General features: G+C 35.7%; 2 protein-coding genes across 5 annotated transcripts in view; one reads left to right on the top strand and one right to left on the bottom strand.

The window, feature by feature from the left end:
- The window catches only part of atp8b4 (ATPase phospholipid transporting 8B4), a 37,193-nt gene extending 20,128 nt beyond the window's left edge, over nt 1-17,065 (bottom strand). The window contains exons 1-10 of one of the 4 annotated variants that reach the window (XM_084094785.1): nt 16,927-16,996; nt 14,338-14,405; nt 6,804-6,899; nt 6,339-6,397; nt 4,701-4,814; nt 4,216-4,314; nt 3,707-3,768; nt 3,490-3,562; nt 1,106-1,176; nt 840-922 (exon numbers count right to left, since the gene is read on the bottom strand). In XM_084094785.1, coding sequence (XP_083950911.1) covers nt 840-922; nt 1,106-1,176; nt 3,490-3,562; nt 3,707-3,768; nt 4,216-4,314; nt 4,701-4,814; nt 6,339-6,397; nt 6,804-6,879 — 637 coding nt within the window. In that variant the 5' untranslated portion in view covers nt 6,880-6,899; nt 14,338-14,405; nt 16,927-16,996. Of the gene's footprint in view, nt 1-839; nt 923-1,105; nt 1,177-3,489; nt 3,563-3,706; nt 3,769-4,215; nt 4,315-4,700; nt 4,815-6,338; nt 6,398-6,803; nt 6,900-6,987; nt 7,066-11,754; nt 11,951-14,337; nt 14,406-16,926 lie in introns of those variants that run through there. The other 3 variants (XM_084094784.1, XM_084094786.1, XM_084094787.1) reach the window with 3 other exon arrangements.
- Nucleotides 17,066-17,585: 520 nt separating this feature from the next.
- On the top strand, nt 17,586-25,100 carry sqor (sulfide quinone oxidoreductase). The gene is made up of 11 exons (XM_084094985.1): nt 17,586-17,883; nt 18,388-18,447; nt 19,449-19,675; nt 20,297-20,467; nt 20,798-20,851; nt 21,354-21,548; nt 22,394-22,603; nt 22,695-22,878; nt 23,170-23,237; nt 24,478-24,656; nt 24,752-25,100. The coding sequence occupies exons 3-11, from the start codon at nt 19,457-19,459 to the stop codon at nt 24,807-24,809; spliced, it is 1,338 nt and encodes a 445-aa protein (XP_083951111.1). The 5' UTR covers nt 17,586-17,883; nt 18,388-18,447; nt 19,449-19,456; the 3' UTR covers nt 24,810-25,100.
- Nucleotides 25,101-25,200: the final 100 nt, after the last annotated feature.

Genomic DNA, 25,200 nt, shown 5'->3' on the forward strand with positions numbered 1-25,200 from the left:
CCTTATTTCTCGGCTGGGATCGTGTCGAGCCTTTGAAAGCTGCATTGAGACTGACATTTGAACCTTCAAACCGTTGGTTGCCATTGAAGTCCATATGGAGAAAAATCCTGGAATATTTTCTTCCAAAACCTTAATTTATTTTTCGACTGAAGAAAGAAAGACATGGACATCTTAGATGACATCGGGGTGAGTAAATTATCAGGACATTTTTATTTGAAAGTGAACTACTCCTTTTAAGTTGTAAGGAACACTATATAGAGTCCAATTTTTAGTTTAAACTGATAATCGTTTGTTTTACTCGCATTTTCGCAGTTTCCCCTATTCGATCAAGTCCAGCTGAGGGGGGCCTGTACCGGCGGGAAAGTGACGTCAATGCATACCCTCATTTAATGGAATTTTAAGGGGATTTTTGATGTTTGTTCAAACACTAAATTAAAAGCACCCCATTAAAGCCATATAATTTGAACTATCACTCATTTTCTTATTACAAACAATAAGGAATGAGTGTGTTCAAATCCCTAATCCTAATTAGAAGCATTGGAACTGGATTGCATTGGAAAGTACTATAGCCAATATAATTTTTTTCCAATTTCACGAATGCAGGGGCTTCACTCTAGATTAACTTTAATGGAATCCAAGCGAAAACACTACAAATCTCATTACAAACGCTCCTTCGAAAGAAATACACGAGCATACCAAAGGTTCCGCGAGAGAAAGCCACAGAGATCGATCTAATCGATGTGACGGATGCAATAAGTGTTTATGTTTACTCGTGTTGACTCAAGTTCATTTCTGTTGATAGTGCAATAATGGTGTGTGTGTTTGAATAAAAGCTTTACCATTAAAGTCTGCAAGCCTAGCAACATCGTCCCCGAGGTCTGAGGTTACAGTCAAGGCTTGGCGCACCTTCAGGTTGGTTTCTCTGTTGGAATGGGAAAGAGACGATAGAATGAAAGAGGCTCATGATCGTGTCATGCTCTCACTGCTATACAGTCAGTCACAAAATCGAATTTGAGATGCTTGTACTGGATGTTGAACACGTCCAAAGGGAAGTGAAGCACGCAATATTAGCGCCACCACACACATTTCACAGAAAACATCTCACCCATCTAGCTCTGCAGTCTCGATATAGCAAAGTCCATAGGGCTCACTGCTGGAGAGGAGGAGAAGGTCAGCCTGTACACAGGAGAGAGAGCGGACACTGAAAGCTGTGCAAAACTCATAAGTCATGTGCTGGATGAGTCTACTCCACTCTGCTATCTAGTCCGCAGATAATGTCAGTCATATTGGGATCATCAGAATCTTTTTCTGTCAATTTGATGGTATAGTTGTTGTATTTAAGTGCCAAGGTTTGTACGTTTTTATTTCGCTCCTGGCTGGTTGTCTATGGCAGCCAATAGAACCATATGGTAAAACGTTATGAAAATTGGTGTAATAACCAAATTTAACCAAATTTCAAATATCAACTTTTTCCAAAAGTTTAAAATATTTTTTTAACTTTCAACCTAGGATTCAAAAAAATGCTAAGGGGTCCTCAAGATTACTTAAAATTTTTCAAATTAAACAAAAAAAGCAAAACTACAAAGCTAAAGTAAGCTAAAACCACTAGAAATCAAGATATCAATATTTCTTATTATAACTTATTTATATTTTAATTTCATTACAATAAGTTAAGTTATTTTAATCTATGGACACTACTAAATTCTATAAATTAAAAAATCAATACACTCACAAACTCACAATTTCTACCTGATAAAAAAAAGTTAAAAAAAATAAATAAAAAAAAAATTATATATATATATATATACACACTCACCTAAAGGATTATTAGGAACACCATACTAATACTGTGTTTGACCCCCTTTCGCCTTCAGAACTGCCTTAATTCTATGTGGCATTGATTCAACAAGGTGCTGAAAGCATTCTTTAGAAATGTTGGCCCATATTGATTGGATAGCATCTTGCAGTTGATGGAGATTTGTGGGATGCACATCCAGGGCACGAAGCTCCCGTTCCACCACATCCCAAAGATGCTCTATTGGGTTGAGATCTGGTGACTGTGAGGGCCATTTTAGTACAGTGAACTCATTGTCATGTTCAAGAAACCAATTTGAAATGATTCAAGCTTTGTGACATGGTGCATTATCCTGCTGGAAGTAGCCATCAGAGGATAGGTACATGGTGGTCATAAAGGGATGGACATGGTCAGAAACAATGCTCAGGTAGGCCGTGGCATTTAAACGATGCCCAATTGGCACTAAGGGGCCTAAAGTGTGCCAAGAAAACATCCCCCACACCATTACACCACCACCACCAGCCTGCACAGCGGTAACAAGGCATGATGGATCCATGTTCTCATTCTGTTTACGCCAAATTCTGACTCTACCATCTGAATGTCTCAACAGAAATCGAGACTCATCAGACCAGGCAACATTTTTCCAGTCTTCAACTGTCCAATTTTGGTGAGCTTGTGCAAATTGTAGCCTCTTTTTCCTATTTGTAGTGGAGATGAGTGGTACCCGGTGGGGTCTTCTGCTGTTGTAGCCCATCCGCCTCAAGGTTGTGCGTGTTGTGGCTTCACAAATGCTTTGCTGCATACCTCGGTTGTAACGAGTGGTTATTTCAGTCAAAGTTGCTCTTCTATCAGCTTGAATCAGTCAGCCCATTCTCCTCTGACCTCTAGCATCAACAAGGCATTTTCGCCCACAGGACTGCCGCATACTGTTTGTTTTTCCCTTTTCACACCATTCTTTGTAAACCCTAAAAATGGTTGTGCGTGAAAATCCCAGTAACTGAGCAGATTGTGAAATACTCAGACCGGCCCGTCTGGCACCAACAACCATGCCAGGTGTTCCTAATAATCCTTTAGGTGAGTGTATATATATATATATATATATATATATATAAAGTTATTTATTTTTTATTTTTTATTTGAGCTTTTAGTGTTTTATTTTTATATATTTTGTTTGATTTTATTTCTATAGAACAAAATAATATAAATAGTAATATAATATAATAATATAAATTTAATATTGGCCATTTTTCAGTTTTAGGTCATAACAAAAGATATTATTGGCTTATTGCATCAGCCTAATTACGTTTTTTGTTAACAACATTTTTTTAAGCAAAACTAACTGATGAAAACTCAGATATAATTAATTATTTCATTCCAATGAAAAAGGAAAGAAACTAATGAATTTGACCTTAAAGACATACATGGAAGCGAGGATCTTGACCATAATTTCACTAATTGAAATGAATCAGTCTCAGAACAGTTTTTGACAATTAAAGTTTATAAATTAGGGTTAAATCTGCTCATAAGCTTTGAAGCGATTGGCATAAAATAATATGTCTGATGTTGTTTAACTCTTTGGATCGTGATTAGTACAACGCACATGATGTGATTACCATATCCGCTATATTTATTATATTTGCCATACTAAAGTTAGTCTGTTAGGCTGTATATATTAGCAACAGATTCAAACTTACAGCAACAAACTGATTGTTCTCAAGTTTGATGATATCACCCACTCTTACATTCATCCATTTCTCAATCTGCAGTCTGAAAGAGAGATATTTTCATGTGTTACAGGTCAATCGTTATTCATTTCTTAAACATCTCTTAAAGCATTTACAATTCAATAACTGTGTCTCAACAGCAAGACATACAGCAGAAAATGCTGATATGTGGCATAAATGCACTTACTTTCCTTTGATGAGTACCTGAGACTGCCGGGTGTTGACTTGTTGATCACTTTTATGGCGGAACTAAAATCCAAAACAGAAAAATGTTTCACTTCATTTTGATGGTCCCTTTAACACATTCTGTTGACTATAAGTAGCGTCGCACCTACATGTCTACTAACTCTCATTAGAGTGTTAGTAGAGTATTAGTAGACTGGTAGGGTTAGGGTTAGAATAAGTTGACATGTAGTTGCAAAGTTACTTATAGTCAGTAGAATGTCTGTTGGAGGACCATCACAATAAAGAGTTAGTAGATATTAAGCAGACACTCTACTAATACTCTAATGAAAGTTAGTTGACATGTAAGTGCAATGTTACTTATAGTCAACAGAATGTTCAAAAGGGACCATCAAAATAAAGTGTTACCCAGAAAAATTACAACAAACATCGGTTTAGCTTATTTCAGCTTATTCCTTTATGAATGCGGTATTCAGAGTTGTAAAGATAAACAAGACAAGAATAGATTCTCACATAGTCATCAGTAGCATCTTTGACAGCTGTGATAGCAAGAACCAACACCAAAGGCACAATGGTGGTGAACCACGAAAGAGATGAGATTTCTGGAATTAACTAGAACACACAACAGAGTATTAGCGTTGTATAACACTGAAGAGATTGTTTGCCCCAAAATAAAAATTCTGTCATCATTTATTCACCCTCATGTTGTTCCAAACCTGTATGGCTTTCGTTCTTCTGCAGAACACAAAAGAAGATGTCCAAAAGATATTTTGGTGTCCAAACCAACAATGGACCACAGGGACTTTCATTTTCTTTTTCATTTTCTTTTCTTTTGTGTTGTACAGAAGAAAGAAAGGCATACAGGTTTGGAACAACATTGTCAGTTGCCATACGCATAACAACATTTTCAGTGTAATGTAGAACCAAATCAAATCGTTTTATGAGGCCCCAGATTTATCTTCAGTAATTTCATAAGTGACCTTAAAAGGCTGACGAACCTGCAGTATCAGCAGTACTAGGAAGTACGCGTTCGCAAACCGTTGAAACTGCTCGAACAAGTTAATGGGCAGGAAGGTGAAAACGTTGTATTTTGCTGTCTTGATGCAATTGTCCTGGAAAAGAATCATAGAAAAGAAAATAATTCTAACTTTGAATTTTAATTCTAACTGACAATTACAATACAAGAAACGTTTCTTTCAATAGCACATTTTAAAACAGAAGAAGTTGACCTAAGTGCTTTAAAGATACACTACTGGTCAAAGTTTGGAGTGGTAAGATTTTTTTATGTTTTTGAACATTAGGGTTTTTAAACACTTTGAACATTAGTTGCTCTGATGCTCTCCAAGGCTGCTTTTAATTGATCAAAAATACAGTAAAAACAGTAATATTGTGAAATATTATTACAATTTAAAATAGATTTTTTTTGTTTTCAAGATTCTCTGGTGAACAGAAGTAGTTAATCACTTATTTTGAATGAATAATGAACAAACTTTCATTAAAGCATTCATTAATCTCAGTTAAAGGTACAGTACGCAATTTCTGAGAAACGCTGTAGAAAGTGGATCGGACCGAGCAACACAACGCACTTGTAGCCAATCAGCAGCAGGGGGTGTGTCCACTCATGAGGGGGGAGGAGAGAGAGTGAGCAAGAGGAAGATTTGAAGAAACACTGTAGAAAGAGAGATGGCTGAGAGACATTACAAAAGAGAAAAGCTCAGAGGAATATCACTGGAAAAAGAAGGGTCGTGATCAGGCAAGAGCTTTAGGACCCGCGTTAATATAAGAAAAGCTTTCTATTTTCTATTCTATTTTTTAAAGCTTTTTCTATGTGTTCACTGAAACAATATCTGCTGTTGTTGTAATGTTAGCTATAGTAACATGACAGTTTTGAATGTCATTGTTTGTCTGGAGCTGCTGTGCTGCTGGCGACTAACAACCAACTCTCCCTTGTATATAATTTACTCTCATTTACTGTATGTTAATTTTTTTGTTCTTCCTTGTCAATCGTTCGTCATCACATTTTGCTTCACTTCAGCTATGATAAAGAGACATGCACTCCTGCATTGCGTGTTCGTGCATTTTGGAGGCGGAGCAACGAACTGAGGGGTGTGTTTATTTCGGCTGATTTCAAATATCAACAGTGTTTCTCAGAAATCACTTACTGTACCTTTAATGTTAATTTCAATCCATTCAATACATTATTAAAATCAAAAGTTGCATTTGCTCATATTATTTAATGGAACTGAGGTAACATGAACAAACTAACATTAAGAAAGATTAATAAATACTGTGACAAATGTATTGCACATTAATGCATTAACTTATGTTAACTAGTGGGACTTTAATTTGAAGAGATGTGGGCACCTTTAATTGATTTCCTTAAGAAATAAGAGGGTGCATGTATTAATGTTTTGAGTGTGACATATTTTTGTTCTGGTTTGTTTTATTTTAATTACTGCTGCTTTGATCAAAATATTTGGAATGTTTTTGTAACTTATTTTCCTTTTGGTGATATAATTTTTGTTATTTGGTTATTGTTTGTTTTATTGGAAAATCAATAAAAAACGTTGAAAAAAAAAAAAACTAGTGGGACCTTATTGTAAAGTGTTACCAATAAAAGACATTTATAGACTTACAGCATAACTGAACCTCTCATTGTAGTCCCGATCGTTGGCTCGAACATGACGTTCCTCCTCTAGAGTTGAACAGAAGTTAAGTTTAGAAAAATTTCAGAACAACATGCACTAACACCCAAAACCAAGATCCAATGTGTATCTCAATGTCAGTCTGGATTAGTTTGTCCACTAAAAAGATCCTCCTCATAATCTCCTCTTACTTTGTTTCTGGAAGTGAGCGAGGAGCCATAAATGGACTCAATATTTTCAAAAGCCACTAACAGCGATGTCTCAAGAGCGATACCTATGACATCATCAGTGAATATATCAAATAGAAAGAGTGTAAGTGAGAACCTATCATTGACTCTTAGAAATCAAACATCTCCTGGAAGAAGTTTCCAGAGACGTAATCCAGCTCTTCCAGGATATTTCCCCCTGTTTATCATTTCGCCCTCGTCCCAATCCCACAAGCCCTTGAAGCTCTACCTTGTCCGGTTGATTTCGAGCGTGGGTTCCAGCCTCCTCTCCCTGGTACTAACATCCATAGCCATCGCAGCGCCATTGCCTGTTTGCAATGTCATTCTTCGAGTGGCACAGACAAACATTCAGGCGTTAGATTAAACCCTAAACCCCCTTCAGTGCTAATCAAATTACAGAGTCATTAACAAACCATGAAGTACTGCATAGTCTGCTTTCTGTTGGGCAGCTAGTTTGTGGAACGCAGCAGACGTTGCCTACACTTGTCTGTGAGTGCGCGAGATTGAGACATGTCCCGTCTGTGGAATTTCATCGCCTGCAGGGCTTATGCTCATTAGCATAAACCTACTCCCAATCATTTACTAGCTCTTCACTGAGGAGTTAAGGAGGCGTCTGGCTTTATAAACACAGTACTTGGTTTTGGAAGACCTAGAAGAATAGTTTATTGAAGCTGAAGTTACTGAAGTTGCTCTTTTATTCTTTGCTAATTAAAAATGTCTGAGACATAAAGGAATGAACAACACTGTTGGGACAAGTCAGCATGAAACGGAAGTTGTGATAGTCTTTTATACGCTATTGTGATGTATATCCGAGTGAAATGGCTTCTCCAACAAGAAAAAATGTAGGACGGGGTTTGGTTTTGACCATTGGGAATTGATTGGATGGTTGTGGTTTGCTATTGGTTGATCTCATGTGAGAGTGACAGGTTGATCCCGCCCTCACGCCATTAAACACATCATCAGAGAAGAGATGTTGCTACTAGAGGGAGGGGAAGTTATTTTGATTAAAGATTATAAGGACACATGAAAGGACGAGCTAACCATCAGAAAAATTGCTTTTTATTTGAGGTTTGTAATTTTTTTCTCAATTGTGTTCCATTTAAAAACCTTAATTAGTGAGATTTCCAGAATTTTCTAGCAATAAACACTAATATAGACACCAGAATATGAAATAGGCTAAAAATAGTCTAAGTTAAGCTGGTTATCAATTAACTTTATAATAAATTTTTACCATAAATGTAAGAAAAGTATTGGATTTGTTTTCCTTCCAATAACATGGACACTTGCGGCACAACATAATGCATACTCAACCTCAATCTCTTTCACAGTATCTCATATGTTTATAGTCTGTGACTCAATAGCTGAAGATGTTGGATGTACTGTTCAACCGCAGGAGGATTTACTGTACAATGTTCTTTGTGTTACTATAACATCATGGTGACGTGAAACATAATCTCAATCGATCGAAATTTGGGGATCTGGGCTGGAGTCCAGGTTATATTTTGCTGACTCGAGGGTCACTTTATATCATGGCCTGAGATGAACCGCACTGCAGTCACTCCAGAAGTTCGTCAAGTTCACAGCCAGATGTGCTGTACAGGAACTGTTCGCAAGACTTAGCAAATTAGTGAGTCTCTAGATCCCTGTTTGCGCTTCTGACATGAATAATGATCAAACTGATAATTTTTTGCCTGGTGGACTATAAGACGAGGGAATAAATTCCTATTCCTATCAAAAATTATGATTTTTACTAGTAAGAATTGTATTTCTGATATGTGAAATAGTAAGAAATCAATTATTGATATCAACAATTGAATTTGAATGGCAGCCTATGCTGACATGTAAGTAGTGAAAATAAAATTTCAGATATCAAGAATTATCATTTTTACTAGTTGAAATAAAAATTTTGACATCAAGAATTTGATTTCTGTGAGTGATATCAAGAATTCATGTTTTTACTAGTGGAAATGTAATTCCTGATATCAAAAATATCCATTGTTAGGGACAGTTTATGGATGGTTAATGATGGTTATGGTTCATTTATGGAATGGACCACCAGAGGAAAATAGGGGAGGGTCATGTCTTTTTATTCTTTGTTGAGGGGAGGGTCACCCAACTTTTGTATTCATGAAAACAGCAAAATTTCAAAGTGGCTTGTTTGGTGCATATTTTTTCCATGTAGCTCTCTCAGTCTCGAAAATCCAATTTCTGATATCATGGATTAGCATTTTAACTAGTAAAAATGTAATTGTTGATATAAAGAATTCATATCCTGGGAATTAATAAAAATCAAAACGGCTTGCCATACAGTGAGACTCAGTGAGCGTTCGAGCGGGTTTGGCACAGATGTCTCCCATACACAAATACACAAATGTCTTGGTGATTTAAAGCCAGATGAAACAGCGATGACATTCTCAACAACACTGATGTGGAAAACAGGAGAAACATTGAGCCACAACGATAGAAGGCTTTCAATCCATAAGTCACCAATATTTACCATGATTTACTGTAGTAAAACTAACTAAAACCAAGGGATTGTGGCAGAAATGGGGGGCAATATGTGGCAATATATTCATATTGAATGTTTTTATATTATTAATGGAGACATTAAATGCATTTAAGGAGTAATAACAGCATTTTTTGTTTTGTTATTAAGCTATAGCAGTTTTTGTGCATTATACTAATGTCTTTAGGCTACTGTTTTTCATAAGAAATACTATAGAAACAATATAGTTACTATTTACCATGGTAGATGAGTGCAATGTGTGGTTTTAACATGATCCAAATACTATGGAAGACCACATTTTTCCCTATAAAAATTAGGGATGCACCAATATGAAAATTTTGGCCAATACCGATAATTCTTTATATTTGAAAATCTAAATCCAAATTTTATATAATTTTTGAGAGCCTGATTACAAAAACAAGTCTCATCATTAAAAGCCACGCCCCATGCACACTTATAATGTTCTTATTATAATTTTATGTAGCCTATATGATATGACTATGTAGCCTATATGACTTAGCCTAACTGTTGCACGCCACACCCATAACACCCATGCATTGTAGCAAAAAAGTTTGACAAACTAGAGTTTAGGTTTTTCTGCTAAAACTACAGGTCTTTAGCAGAAAAACCACAGACTTGTTTTACACGACTTCTTTTGGTTTGGTAAAGCATAACTTTCTCGTTAAACACTCAACCCTTTTTCAGAATAGGTCAATCATTTCTGCGATAATATGAATTGGTTCATTCCTGCTACAGCTTTGTGAAACATGAGAATTGTTTCCTCATTCAGCTCAGGTGCTACAACCATAACCAACCATTAATAATTGAAGAGTTTCCACACCCAACACTCTTTGTACAAATCCGCCCCCATCACACAAATGACAAGGCAAAAAGACACATACAACTTGCCTATACCCTAAAGGTGCTTCAATGGTCCAGGTTCCTGAGTTAAGCTACGGTTCTGTGCAGATTCTGCATCAGTACATTGGATCTGTGCATTCGGTCTTAAAGTGACAGTAGCCTAATAAACCTGCTGCTGTCTGTTTTAATTGTTGATCAAACAACAAAAGACAAAGAAAAAATCACTCACTGCTCTTGACTGAATAACTTTTGTAACTTTATTAAGGTTTAATTTATATTTAATTTATACAGTGAAGATTTATTTTTGATTACTTTATCCAATTTCTATACCTGAAAACTAAAACCTAAAAAGTACTGTTTATTTCATTTGTATTGTTGATCTACTGACTGTTCACTTGTCTTTAATAATGTTTTATAGTTATATTAGTTAGGCTAGAAGCTTGTTTCCGCCACAGAATACAACATTTTAAAAGATAATTGCGACTTTTTATCTCACAATTGCGAGTTTACAGTATATCTTGCAACTCTGACTTTATTTCTCAGAATTGCGAGATATAAACTCACAGTTGTGTTATAAAGTCAGAATTGAGAGATATAAACTCACAATTGCGTGTTATAAAGTCAGAATTGCGAGATATAAATTCACAATTGTGTTATAAAGTCAGAATTGCGAGATATAAACTCACAATTGTGTTATAAAGTCAGAATTGCGAGATATAAACTCACAATTGTGTTATAAAGTCAGAATTGCGAGATATAAACTCACAATTGTGTTATAAAGTCAGAATTGAGAGATAAAAACTCACAATTGCGTGTTATAAAGTCAGAATTGCGAGATATAAACTCACAATTGTGTTATAAAGTCAGAATTGCGAGATATAAACTCACAATTGCGTGTTATAAAGTCAGAATTGCGAGATATAAACTCACAATTGCGTTATAAAGTCAGAATTGCGAGATATAAACTCACAATTGCGTGTTATAAAGTCAGAATTGCGAGATATAAACTCACAATTGTGTTATAAAGTCAGAATTGCGAGATATAAACTCACAATTGCGTGTTATAAAGTCAGAATTGCGAGATATAAACTCACAATTGCGTGTTATAAAGTCAGAATTGCGAGATATAAAGTCGCAATTACTTTTTTTATTTTTTTTATTCTGTGGCGGAAACAAGCTTTCATAGTTTTAGCTGTGGTATCGAAACTGCAGAATAGAGAATTGTGAATTTTCACTAGCATCTAAAATTGTTGCAATTTTTTTCAAGGGGTGGATGATTATGATTTCACTTTTCTAACTTTAGTTAGTGTGTGATGTTGCTGTTTGAGCATTAATAACATATGCAAAGTTACAACGCTCAAAGTTCAAAGCAAAGGAAGATATTTGCTTTTAAAGAAATCGTTTTTGAAGGACTACAACAAACGTCTAGTTTTCTGACTAGCATAAAGCTAACAGACATGGGCTAAAGTCACAAAAATGTTGTTTCTAGTTTATTTGTAAGAGTAGAGGAGAAAGTTTCCCCCTCTTGAATTTGCATAAGAACTCCTTGACAAACATTTCAACAATTATGGAAATGACAGTACGAGTGTGTTACAGTAGGCTACTCCGAGCATACACAAAATGTTTAAATGGCCTCAGTGACTAATACATGGAGGCGTGTGTATTCTTCCTGTTTGTGAACTTGATCACTCACACACTGACTAAAACTCATGCAACATTCTTACAACACTGGCTTCCCAACTTTCCACTTGCAACATTCAGCGTATTACAACAGCTAACCTCAACAGAAAAGTGAAAAACAAAAGGAGAATACCTGCAGGTCTCACACTCATGTCCCAGCAGTTATGAGCCGTAAGTGATCTCCATCCAGACGACCAGATCATGTTTTTAAAAAGATGATAAACCGAACTGCCTCCGCCGCCCAAGGGCGAGAAACGATCTGTGGTTTATCGAAGGTCAAGGCAAAACCTTGCGTCATTGGCAGATCCGTTTACCTTTTCCTACCCATAATCACACACACATAAACACGTAGTGCACTTCACGTCAGCATCCCTATAGCAGCAAAGCGTCTGCTTTATCTCTGCGGAGCAGCACATGAGAGAATAAAGCAGCAATGAGTGAGGACACAGGAAGAGAATACAAACCATCCCTTCTCTTTAAAGCACTAATTGGCTATTTCTGGGGATTTAAACGAGTTTGATTTGTTTGTGTGCAAGTGAAACCAAGAGCACACAAGGGGGGAGGGGGGAGGGGGGAGGGGGGGGGGGGGGGTGTCATCAAGGTTTCTAGGCAACAAGACCTATGAAGAGCACAAGACCTCAAACATGGCGTAGTTGAATTCTGTGGCTAACAATAAACATATTATATTCAGAAATTAAGTATGGACTGAGAGAACAGTTCTTGTGTTTCAAAGAATGGGAACTGCAAAACACTGTAATTATCTGGTTCTTTGTGGCGTCTACGGTTGATTGTGTGAGTGGTTACTGTTAACCTAAAGAGTTAACCTAAACAGAAGTAACAAGAAGTACTGTTAAAGAGAAGTAACTGCCCAAGAGAAAACATCATATTTATAAATATATATAATATTCAGGGGGGGGGAAGTGTTAAGTTGTAATAATGGGAATTACAAAGTCATTACAGTCAGTACAGAAAATATAGTTACAATTAAAAAAAAACCATAAATATATATATATATATATTAGGGGTGGAGCCAAACCCGAATACGGTATTCGGAAAGGCACAAATAATGTGTTTTTTACGAATACTTATTTCGAACAAATACTTAAAAAAATATTTGTATTCGGGAACAAGAAAAACTTTATATCAAAAAGCTGCGTTTCCTCCGGCTGTAAATCCACTTGATAAGAAAGGAGGAAATGACACGGAAATATTTTGGATTAGGCTAATGTCACGTTGCCATAAGCGGTCGTTCACATAGCGCGTTTTTTGCGCGTGCAGATTTCAAATGTAGGCGCGCGGCAAGCGCGCTCGTTTTTCCAGGCGCGCCTATGTTGGTTGCATAGCAACGACAGACGCGGTGCGAACTGCGCTCTCCATGATGACGAGGAAGTATCAGCAAATAATTAATTGATTTCTAGCCCTTGCATTAGCTTTAGATATATTTATGGAGATGAGAAATGAAATAAAAAGCCGTCATCATGTCATTAATATCAGTCCTTCAGAAAAGCTGTTCTAGGCTTATTCTTGGCTGGATAACTCTTAGCAGGTTTAAAAAGCCCTTTTAAAATTAAATATGAATGCAGTTTTGGATTAAATAAAAGTACAGCCAAGTCAAATAAAACACGTTTTATCTCCTGTATTTGGTAACACTACAAGATACCATTCATAACATTACTTAATGCACATCTAACATCAACACATTGAGTGAACAATATATTTTTACAACATTAATTAATGTTTGTGAATGTTATTTAATACAAACACTTGATTGGTCATGTTTGTTCACTTCAGTCATTGTGCATTAAATAATGTTAACATAAATAATGTTAACTTTTGATTTTAAAAATGTATTTTTAAATTAACCCCAAGGAGAATAATTGCGACAGTATATAACTATTGTTTATTGTTAGGTCATTTTATCTAATGTTATCTAACAAATTGAATCTTATTGTAAAGTGTTTTTAATACTACAGTTTCCATCTTTGTAACCGTGATATACACTTTAATATATGTAAATTTAATCTAAATTAAGCTTTGGTACCGAAATTGGTACCGAGAACCGTGGATTTTCACTGGTATTGGTACCGAATACTGACATTTTGGTACAGTGACAACACTAGTAGCTCTGTTAGCTCGGTAATTTAGACAATAGGCTGTTGACAGAGTTGTTGGTAATGGCTGTTATGTTATTTTCTTTTCAATGACGTTCCTTGTTACATGTTCAATTGCTGGATTTATGGAAAAACATCAACCAATATTGCATATCCATAATTATTATAATGGATATAATTAAAGAATACTTACACTATAACGTAAATTAAAAGTGTAACGCAAAAAAAATGGATTTTTACACCTATTTTGAATTTTACTCGAATACAAATACAAATACTTTTCCCCCCTCAACAAATACAAATACAGATACAAATACCGGCTGCTTTGCACACCCCTAATATATATATATATATACTGCCATTATAAAGCTTGGAAGAGCCAGGATATTTTTTTAAATAAATCTGATTGTGTTTGGTCATATACACCTAGGATGGCTTGACGGTGAGTAAATTATGCGATAATTTTAATTTTTTAATTTTTCATTTCAACTATTCCTTTAAGACATTTAGGATGACTTGAATACATTCAACATTTCTAAACATGAATGCCAGTATACGTTTATGTGTTTTATATGCAGGATTTGTTCATGTCCAACTGTACTAACCAATGTGAACGTCCTTCTTCCAAACTGCCATAACATCAGGCCATCTCCGACGGGTCCTAAGGGTTTCACTGAAAAACATGAATGAGTCCAACAGTCCATTTCCATTAAACACCTTGTCATTTTCCTTATAGAAGCGATCAAATTTAAATTTGCTGGTTTGAAGATTATATTAATAGAGATTTTATACAAAGAAGCAGATCAACAATGACATCCCAAACAAAATGCTTTCCTATAAAGCCATACTGTAATTCATATAGGCTTGTTTACTTGGATTGATTAGCCTAGCTAGTAACACACACCAGAATGTAATTATCTTTTAAAGCAGAAAACGGGTCTAGCAGTTTTTAATGTCTGACACACACAGCGTATCTTCCCCCACATCGTCCTAATGAGAACCCAGAGGAGCTGCAGCCAGGAGACCGGTCAGGTCTCTGGGAACACACACTCTCCGCCGGGAACACTGCAGGGTTGCTGATGCTGGCATGCAGTAAACACAGGTGATCCCGAGAAGAGCTGCATATATGCTGGCTTTACGTGACAAAACGATTTATAGAAAAGGTGGGACATTGTACTGAACCTACGTAGCTGTGAAAGGTTGTAACCTTCCCTGTTTCGATGTGAAAATAAACGTAACATGGGATACCTCAGCACTGCACACTTTGGATGTCTTCCTAATTTAACACACCTGATACTGTATATATCATCAGCTCATTAAAGGAACACTCCACCGTTTTTTGAAATAGGGCTTATTCACCTTCTTTCCTACATTTAGATAGGTGGGCAAATGCATTTTTGTCTCAGTGCATGCATTGTTTTAGTTTGACAGGGTCGGCACTAGCTTAGCTTAGCATAATGAATGGAATCCTTTGTTGCCAGCTAGCATGGCCTGAGTAAAAGTGATATAAAAATTTTTAAAAACCCACCTAATTACTTCTTGTGGCCTGCGTATTCACAACAAGTACAAATAGCGATGCAGATTAACACTAGGCGATTTCCTAGGCAGGTATTGACTTGGGACTATATTAGGGGGAAGCACAGGCGAAGCACTGCTACTTGGGCGCAGAGATATCACGCCCAAGTAGCAGTGCTTCGCCTGTGCTTCCCCCTAATATAGTCCTTAATATATAAGTCAATATCTGCCTAGGAAATCGCCTAGTGTTAATCTGCATCACTATTTGTACTTGTTGTGAATACGCAGGCCACAAGAAGTAATTAGGTGGGTTTTTAAAAAATTTTATATCACTTTTACTCAGGACATGCTAGCTGGCAACAAAGGATTCCATTCATTATGCTAAGCTAAGCTAGCGCCGACCCTGTCAAACTAAAACAATGCATGCACTGAGACAAAAATGCATTTGCCCACCTATCTAAATGTAGGAAAGAAAGTGAATAAGCCCTATTTCAAAAAACGGTGGAGTGTTCCTTTAATAGAAGCTCCAAGACCTGAACTGTAACAAGAAAGACTTCCAAAATGCGCCATGTTTGATACTCCAGGTCCACCGTTTTCCATTGAAATCAATGCTGAAAGTTCGTAAGCAGTAGAGGCGCCTGACATACTGACCCAACGTGCCTGCAGAGCTCTACGGTCCAATACAAAAGTGACTGTAGACTCTCATATATTGACAATCCTGTCCTCTATACCTATCAATAAATCTGCAACGGAATTAGAGTATAGAATATAGCATTAGAAAATACTATGGAATTTGTCAAAATTATATAGATATGGATCCAAATCCAGATATGGATACAAAATATATAACAAGAATTATTTATTTAAACTAAATTAATTGTTATGCGTATATACACAATAATTATATTTTAATTAATAATAACAATTATAATTATATAATTACACATTACTAGCATATTACAAGATATATATATATATGAGTATATATAATAAATATATTTTAAATAATAATAATAATTATTATTATAGTTACGCATCACAAACATATTACACTAGATATATTTTGAATATAATAAATAATCTAAATAATCTAAATTTCATTTAATTCAAATGTATTGTTATGTATGTATGTATATATATACTATTTTAAATAATAATACTTATTATTATTATTATTAAGTAAAGCATCATCATTTTACAGTTGGTATATTTTAAATAAAATAAAAATAAAATAAATTCGATTTTAGATGTTTCATGTATATCGTTAATTTAATATATCAAATATATTGTATTAAATATTCAAATATTTGGCATATTTAATTTAAAGTATTTATCTTATAACATATTGAATTGAATACACAAACTATTAACATTATTCAATGCCTAAATAGACGAAATAGCCATGCAGACCCAAGGTAAAATACGTTAACGTTACCTCAGTTGTACAGTCTCAATTGGTCAACCTTAAGTGGCACACAGATGTAAAATAAGACCGATAATTACAATACATTGACATTTTATGTATAAAATCTGCTACAGAATGCAATAACAAGCCAATATTATGTCACTGAAAGAAACGCGTGCCCGTCAGACCCGCTCATCGCTCATAAATGCGGTGTATAGGTACACTATCATGATCCATCATTCACAACATGCAATGTACAACATACAGCGCTTACCGAAAACAAGCTCCATCCATTCATTTATGGCTCTGCTACGGAGACAGGGTGGAGTAAATCGTCCATAAGAAATTAAGCAGAGAAAACACTAGACAGATCCTTAAATCACCTCCTGCTCTCTCGCGCTCTCACGCGCGCGCGCACGCACACACAACCGTTTTGCGGAAGGTTACAGCTTACGATCAAAACGTAAACAAACCGTGAATGAATAAACACATTCGGTTTTCATTTAAGAACAAACTTGTTTGTATTTTTATTTTTTATTAAAGCATATAAAAACATGCTAATTTGCTGTAGTCTGAATATTTGACTGTATATTACCATCGATATTTTTAACTGATATATAATGTTAACGTAACACCATAATACCAACCTACAATAGGTGCCGGGATTATTGGGAACGTCTTTTCAAAACTTTTTGGGTTATCTGTGTAAAAAATAGAACTTGCTATATGCAATATACTGTACATGTTATAGCTTAAGTGTTAGTATAATAATAAATAATTTATTTTATCTGAGATTTTAATTAATATGTTTAAAGTTAGGTTATTTAATGTTATTAGTCTTCAGTATGATGGGTGCTGTAATTCAGTCTAATAATTCAGTAACGTTTGATGATAATAAGCAGCACCTGATGGAAATGCAGTAGCGACCCCTTCAGGACGATCACGGCGGCATGATATTATTAACTTTCGTCTGCTCGTGCGTGCAAAGTTCTCACGTAACGTTACAGTACTACCGTAAATACCGGACATACAGTAGATCAAGCGCTATAAAATAAGAATTAGCTTGAATAAAGAATTATGACATGCACATATTACATCATCGCGCAACGTTACTGACTGTTGAGTAATAAAGTCCACACGTCAAACTGGGCTGAACCAGGAAAACAACCCGCATTGATACTGTATCATTGACAGTTGCAAGAGCTGTCTCATAGACATCGCTTTGACTCTGGTAAGACCTTATTTGACCCGAGTTTAATGTTTGATATGTCAAAAATAAGGATTTACTACTACACCGTGTATAGGATTATGTTGTTTATTGTTATCCTGTAACGTTACACAAGCAGCTGTTAGCAATTTGACTACGCACGTAGGCTTTACAGCTGACTTGAAGCGTAAAAATAATAATTGCAGACATCAAACTTATGTAGTCAGCATTGATATCCTACATTTCCATGCTTAAATGTTATTGATGTGAATTTAAAACAAAAAGGGTCTGTATTGTCAATGACAATGGAATGTCCTTTCATAGCTAGACAGTATAACTGACTACAGAAAAACACTGTTCAGATAGGCTGCTCACTAAATGATTAGAAACAATGATGCCTAGGAAGGCAGCTCAATAGTTTTTGAGCCACATCCATGTAAAATGCCAGGTATCATGACTCAGCTTTAGTTTAACTGTAAGATGTGATGGGTTGGAATGATAGTGAATATGTTTTTGACTATGTACCAGGGTGTTTCATCCAACAGACGTGAGGACTCTCTTTCTACGCTCAGCTTTGAAAATAAAAAGGCAAGTAGATGCATGCAAGATCTCTAAATGTAGCGTACTATTCTCATTCTTTTCATTTTTAAAGATTACAGAACTGTTGAAATTTTACGTTATTACAAGAAGACTAGATTACACAATAGTCTTTTTGGGAACATCACCACAAGAACTTTTGAGAACATGTCAGCACAACCTCTTTAAAGTGTTAAATGTTTGGAGATTTAACTCAAGCCATGAATTATTAAGGCGTAGCAACTAATTCTTAAAAGTAGAGTTCACCCAAAAATTAAAATGTTGTCATCATTAATCACCCTCATGTTGTTCCGCACCTGTATGAGTTTCTTTCTTCGATTTGAACATAAAAGAAGATATTTTAAAGAATATTGGTAACCAGTTAACAGCAGCCATTGACTTACATAGTATTTTATTTTTCATACTATGGAAGTCAATGGCTACCGTCAACTGTTTGATTACCAAAATTCTTTAAAATATCTTCTTTTATGTTCAACAGAAGAAAGAAACTCATACAGGTGCGGAACAACTTGAGGGTGAGTAAAATGATGACAACATTTTAATTTTTGGGTGAACTAACCCTTTAATTTGTGGCCATGATCTGTTTCTTGTATGGGGCTCTGGATATATGTGCTGGCTATGATGAATATTCTCACCGGGAACTAATATTTTATGTGAACATGATATTGGATCAAAATGGTATCAAAATAAAACAATACATATATATAAAAAATTTTTTTTTTTTTTTTTTTTTTTGGTTTTGTTTTCATCCTGATTAATATTTTTATTTAATATATTTATTTCTCTCTGTAGTTTGTTCATCGGTGTTTTGTGATTGATTAAAGTGGTCTAAGAGAAAAATCAACAGCTGAGGTTAACCAAATTGGTTGCCTAACTGTGGTTACTACAACCTCCTAAGTTGTAAAAAAAAAAAGGAACTAGCATCAGGTCGTTGCAAAAATTGTTTCTGTCTGTAATTGTGTGCATATTTCCCTCTGGTTTTCTCCCGTCAGTGCTCAGCATGGCAGGCGTTCTACACCCACAGCTGCTGCTGTTGTCCAGGCAGTACTGCAGAGTTTCCTCTGTCATCAACTCACACATTCACACCAGCTCTGGGCTGGCCGCTAAAGACCACTACAAAGTTCTCGTGCTCGGTGGAGGGAGCGGTGGCATAGCCATGGCCGCACGCCTGAAAAGAAAAGTTGGCGCGGAGAACGTGGCCATCGTGGAGCCTAGCGAGGTACAATGCAGCAGAGCATTTTTAGTTGAACTGCTCCTTTAAGAGATCAACATGTGCCTGGTTGTTCTCGAGGAGTCACGTACATCACATACTGGGATTCAGGTTTAACAAGTTCCTGTTTAGAGCATGTCTACTGTATGGACATGTACCGTTCTAAAGCTTTGCGGTTTGTAAGACTTTTTTTTGTTTTTAAAGAAATCAGCAAGGACACTTTACTGTAAATTGATCAAAAGTGACTTTTATGTTACAATATAGATTTCTAGTTCAAATAAATGCTGTTCTTTTGATCTTTCTATTCATCAAAGAATCCAGAAAAAAAAAGTATCACAGTTTCCACAAAAATATAACTGTTTTCAATATTGATTATAATAAAACAATTTGCATATTAGAATGATTTCTGAAGGATCATGTGACACTGAAGACTGCTGAAAATACAGCTTTGATCACAGGATTAAATTACATTTTAAAATATATTCAAATGTAAAACAGTTATTTTAAATAGTAATATTTTTTCACAATATTACTGTTTTTACTGTGTTTGATGCAGCCTTGGTGAGCAGAAGAGACTTTTATTCAATTCTTCAAAACTCAGCATGACATTTAATGCATTTTTGATTCCAGACGCATTACTATCAGCCTATATGGACGTTAGTTGGCGCAGGGGCTAAAACGGTTGCTTCCTCTGCGCGATCAACAGCGAGTGTGATCCCATCAGGGGTGACGTGGGTCAAGTCCAAAGTGGCAGAATTTGACCCTGAGAACAACTCTGTCCACACAGACTCTGGGAAAAAGGTATGGAACGGTATTTAAGTTGATAGTTACACGATTAACGCGTCTGTGTTGTGAAAGAGCAGTGCTTTTCTGCATATGATTAGTATAGGGTAATGCTGGGAATTTTTGTGGCGTCATTGTGATCTTGCATGAGTACAGTCAGTGCACATTTTATTGAACCCTGAAGGTGTGTTGTTATAAAATAATCAGAGCAGAACATGTTGCAAAATCAAAAGGAATGTCATATTACCTTTGATAAATTGCAAGATAATTCAGAATGCTCACTTAAATCAAACTAAACCTAGCTTTAGTATTTTTTACTGATTATATGTAACTGTTTTCTTCTCTCAGATTTCCTATGATTATCTGATTGTGGCTCTTGGGCTTGAACTGCACTTTGAAAAGGTATGTTATTAATGTCATTCATATAGACTGAATTGCTCGTTTTCTGTTTTCATGTGCATGATGTGAAACCTTTACTGGATGTAGTGCTTGTTTTGTTTGAGAGGAAACATTCTCGGAAAGCTTTTTTTTATTAACAGTTTGGGTGTGGTGTTATTGCCAAATCAGTCCAGAGGATGTTTCCAATCTTAATGTCATGTTAAATACATTTGTCTGTCAGTCTTGATATCAAAGGTTAAGTACAATTTCAACCTTTGTTCTGTTTTTTTATTTTTTTATTCATACCTGACATGACTCTGTTTATGCAAAGAAATATGAAACTGTACCTGTTTACACAGTGTGAAACATGGAATAAGTTAACTCTGGATTAATAAACTCAGGGTTAAAAAGGATCCTGGGTTAACAATTTAAAGTGGTACGTTAGATACCACTATCTATATTAACTATATTAGATAGTTTTCTTCTCAAAGCATCAATCCAATTGAATTATTTCTGCTTATTCCAGATCAAGGGCCTGCCAGAAGCTTTTGAACATCCCAAAATTGGTTCAAACTACTCTGTGAAAACAGTGGAAAAGACGTGGAATGCCTTGAGAAACTTTAAGGAGGGAAATGCTTTGTTCACCTTACCAAAAACTCCCATCAAATGTGGAGGAGCTCCTCAGAAAATCATGTATCTCTCGGATACCTACCTGAGAAAGGTTTCATTCTTGATCTACGCATTGTGTTGTAAATCCCATTGTACATTAATCATCACCTTTTATTAATACACCTACAGAAATATCATGCTATTACTATATTTTTGGACATATTGGTAATATAATGTTTTTGGGGACATATCATGGTAACATCATGTATTTTAGTACATGTATCATGGCAATACCATGTTTTGTGGACATGAACAAGGGTAATACCATGTTTTTGGGCCACATATCATGATAATACCATGCATTTTTTACATATATCATGGCAATACCATATTCTGTGGACATGAATAAGGATAAAACCATGCTTTTTGGGCATATATCATATAGTAACACCATGTATTTTGGACCTGTACAATGGTAATACCATGTTTTGTGGACACAAATAAGTGTAAAACCATGTTTTTGGGGGGGCACATCAGGGTAACACCATGTATTTGTTGTTTATGTATCATGGCAATACCATATTCTGTGGACATGAATAAGGATAATAACATGTTTTTTGGGCATATATCATATAGTAAAACCATGTATTTTGGACATGTACCATGGTAATACCATGATTCGTGGACACAACCAAGGATAATACCATGATTTTTGGGCATATATCATGGCAACACCATGTATTTTGTACATGTTTCGTGGCTATACCATGTTTTATTTTATTTTATTCGAAGTAGCTTGGAGAGCCATGTAAACCCAATGGTAAATTAATATAATTTAGTACCATAGTATTAACACTTAAAACCATGGTACTGCCACAATACATTTAAGACTCCAAATGACCAATAATAATCAAAGAATTGATAACGTTTTTAAACAATGTTTTGGGTTTTTTTTAGACAGGAAAAAGGTCCAAAGCCAACATTATTTTCAACACCTCCTTACCAGTGCTGTTTGGGGTCAAGAAATATGCAGATGCCTTGTGGGAGATTGTGAAGAAACGGGACCTTAATATAAACCTCAGGCAGAACCTCATCGAGGTCAGGGCAGACCAACAGGAAGCTGTTTTTGAGAATCTGGACAAACCTGGGGAGACGGAGGTTTTCAAGGTAGCAATTGTTAAATTTGTCACACACAACACACATTCAGTTCTGTTTGCTGTAGATTGAGTGTGTCACAAACCCTTCATCTTGGTCATAGTACGAGATGATCCACGTTACCCCTCCGATGGGACCACCCGCAGCGCTGAAAGGCTCCTCATTGGAGGATGCGGCCGGCTGGCTGGATGTAAATAAGTACAACCTTCAGCATAATACGTATGCCAATGTATTTGGTATCGGAGACTGCACCAATCTACCCACGTCCAAAACGGCAGCAGCAGTAGGTAAAACACCGAAAAAAAACTCTTCTTTAAATACATTTTCTGATTATAAATGTTTTTTGATATTATGTAATTATTGTGGTGCTCTCTGGGAAAAGTAGGAGCTCATTAAACCTTTTCTTAATTTTCAGTACTCATCAGACAGATTCTTGAACCTGTTTTTCTTTTTCCGTTTTCCACAATTAGAAGTTTCTTGTGAAGTGATTTCCCTTTCATTTAGAGACGATTTATGTAATGAGAGTTGTTTCACTGAAATGAGATGACCAGGAGAATCATGACTATAATCTTCTGCAGCTGCACAGTCTGCTGTACTCGACCGAACCATCAGCAGAGTTATGAAGAAACAGACGCCGGATAAGGCGGTAAGTATGTTTGAGGATAAACATTAATGTGCTTTGCCTCTGTGGAAGTGCTATACTGTCTGTTGGCAAAAAACTTTTGCTCCTCAATCTCTATTTCCTGTGTTATCTAAATGAACACCACCAGGGGGCGCAGTATTAAAATAAACAATTACATAATCATACTGCATACTGGCTTTGAGTCTGACATGGATCCAGTCCTAATATAGAGTGATGCGGTGATGATGTATTTTTGTCGCATGACTTCAACTAAGCTTGACAACTCTTTCAGTCTTTGTTTAAAAACGTATTCTCCTGAAAGTTTGAGTTATAATAGATTGCAAGAGTGCGATTATAAACACAACGAGAAAAAATGTGAAAGCGGACTAGTGAATAGATGAGTTCGACTGATGACGTTTAATGTCCCCGACAACCTCTGTAGTCCCATTAAGATACTCGTTAGCAACCCCCTTTTACAAGACAAGTAAAAGCTTTAAATAACCCAAGACAAGAGGGTATTACTGGTGTATTTTATATCGCTGAATAAAACGTGAAAATATCTTGAGGTTGTGTTCACCACAGACCTTATTTCAAGCATTAACCAAAAGTCCATACATTTTTTTTTTTTTTAAACATTGACTTTGGGACGATGGAACCAGAAGTGCTAAAACTTAAGTCATCCCAGCACCAATCTATTACTCTTTAACTTATCTGCCATCTACTATCCTAAAATAAATATCCTAAAATAATTTGTGGCTATTATTACTTCTGGTTCATTTGTCACTCTTTTGTCACGCACAGAAAAATTAAGTCCAGTGCATTGAATTGTGGGATAGAATAATTTCACACACAATGTAAAAAATTTCTAACCTGCCCAACTCAAAAGTTTCTAGTGACTGGTCACATCTAAAAGTGAAATTCTGTACAATTAATTTAATCAATTGTTGCAATAGTCTGTTAACATTGGCTCAATGAGAAATAATACATTGAACCAATTGAAAAATTTAGATGTGACCAATCACTAGAAAATTTTGAGTTGGGGAGGTTAGATTTTTTTTTTTTTTTTTTACAGTGTTTTCTTATATAACTACACATACAGGTAGCAAGTACATTCATATGTACATAAATAATGCATATATTCATACATTAATTGGATTAAGGATATACTAATAAATAATTAAATTAATCATTCTAAATAGCTAAATATTACTTATTGCATACTAATTATAAATAATAAATGCTAATTGTTTTGTGCATGTTGCAGTATGATGGCTACACCTCATGCCCTCTGGTTACAAGCTTCAACACAGTCATCTTGGCAGAATTTGATTATGACGGGCAGCCGCTGGAGACGTTCCCTGTGGACCAAAGTAAAGAGAGCAGGGTCATGTACCACATGAAAGCTGATTTCATGCCTCACTTGTATTGGCATGGCCTTCTCAAGTGAGTACTGCTGATCTAGTACTGATCTCAACTTACCCTTTTGATTATAAGCCTGACAATTTTTCTCTTCCTTTTTTTTGTTTTTCTTCCTTAAGGGGAATTTGGGGAGGCCCAGGACCATACCGGACCATCATGCATTTGGGAATGAAATAGAACAAACCTTGAAAGGGAACAGAGTAAAAATGTATTTGTTTTCAAATTTGAACAAATTCCTGTTTGTTGTCTTGACTTGCACAAATTAATATCCAGAGATGCCTGCTTTAAAATATAGTTTGATAGCTTTGTACAATTTTTAATTACAGTGCTATAAAATAGTTCAGGCTACAGCATCAATGTATTAAAAAAAACATTCTACTTGTGAGCTGTCCTTGCATAACTTTTTCATCTCATTCAGAAAGCAATGCATTTTTAAAATGTGAAAATAAAGAGCAGGTTCTTTATGAAGTCTGTATTTTGACTCTTGAATATTTAGATAATAAGACAGACAGATAGATAGATAGATATAGATTTGACCTTCCGCCAGTATCTGTGCGCATGCGCGGTA

This window comes from Abramis brama (assembly GCF_963993115.1).
Source record: "Abramis brama genome assembly, chromosome: 20".
Classification (NCBI taxonomy): domain Eukaryota; kingdom Metazoa; phylum Chordata; class Actinopteri; order Cypriniformes; family Leuciscidae; genus Abramis; species Abramis brama.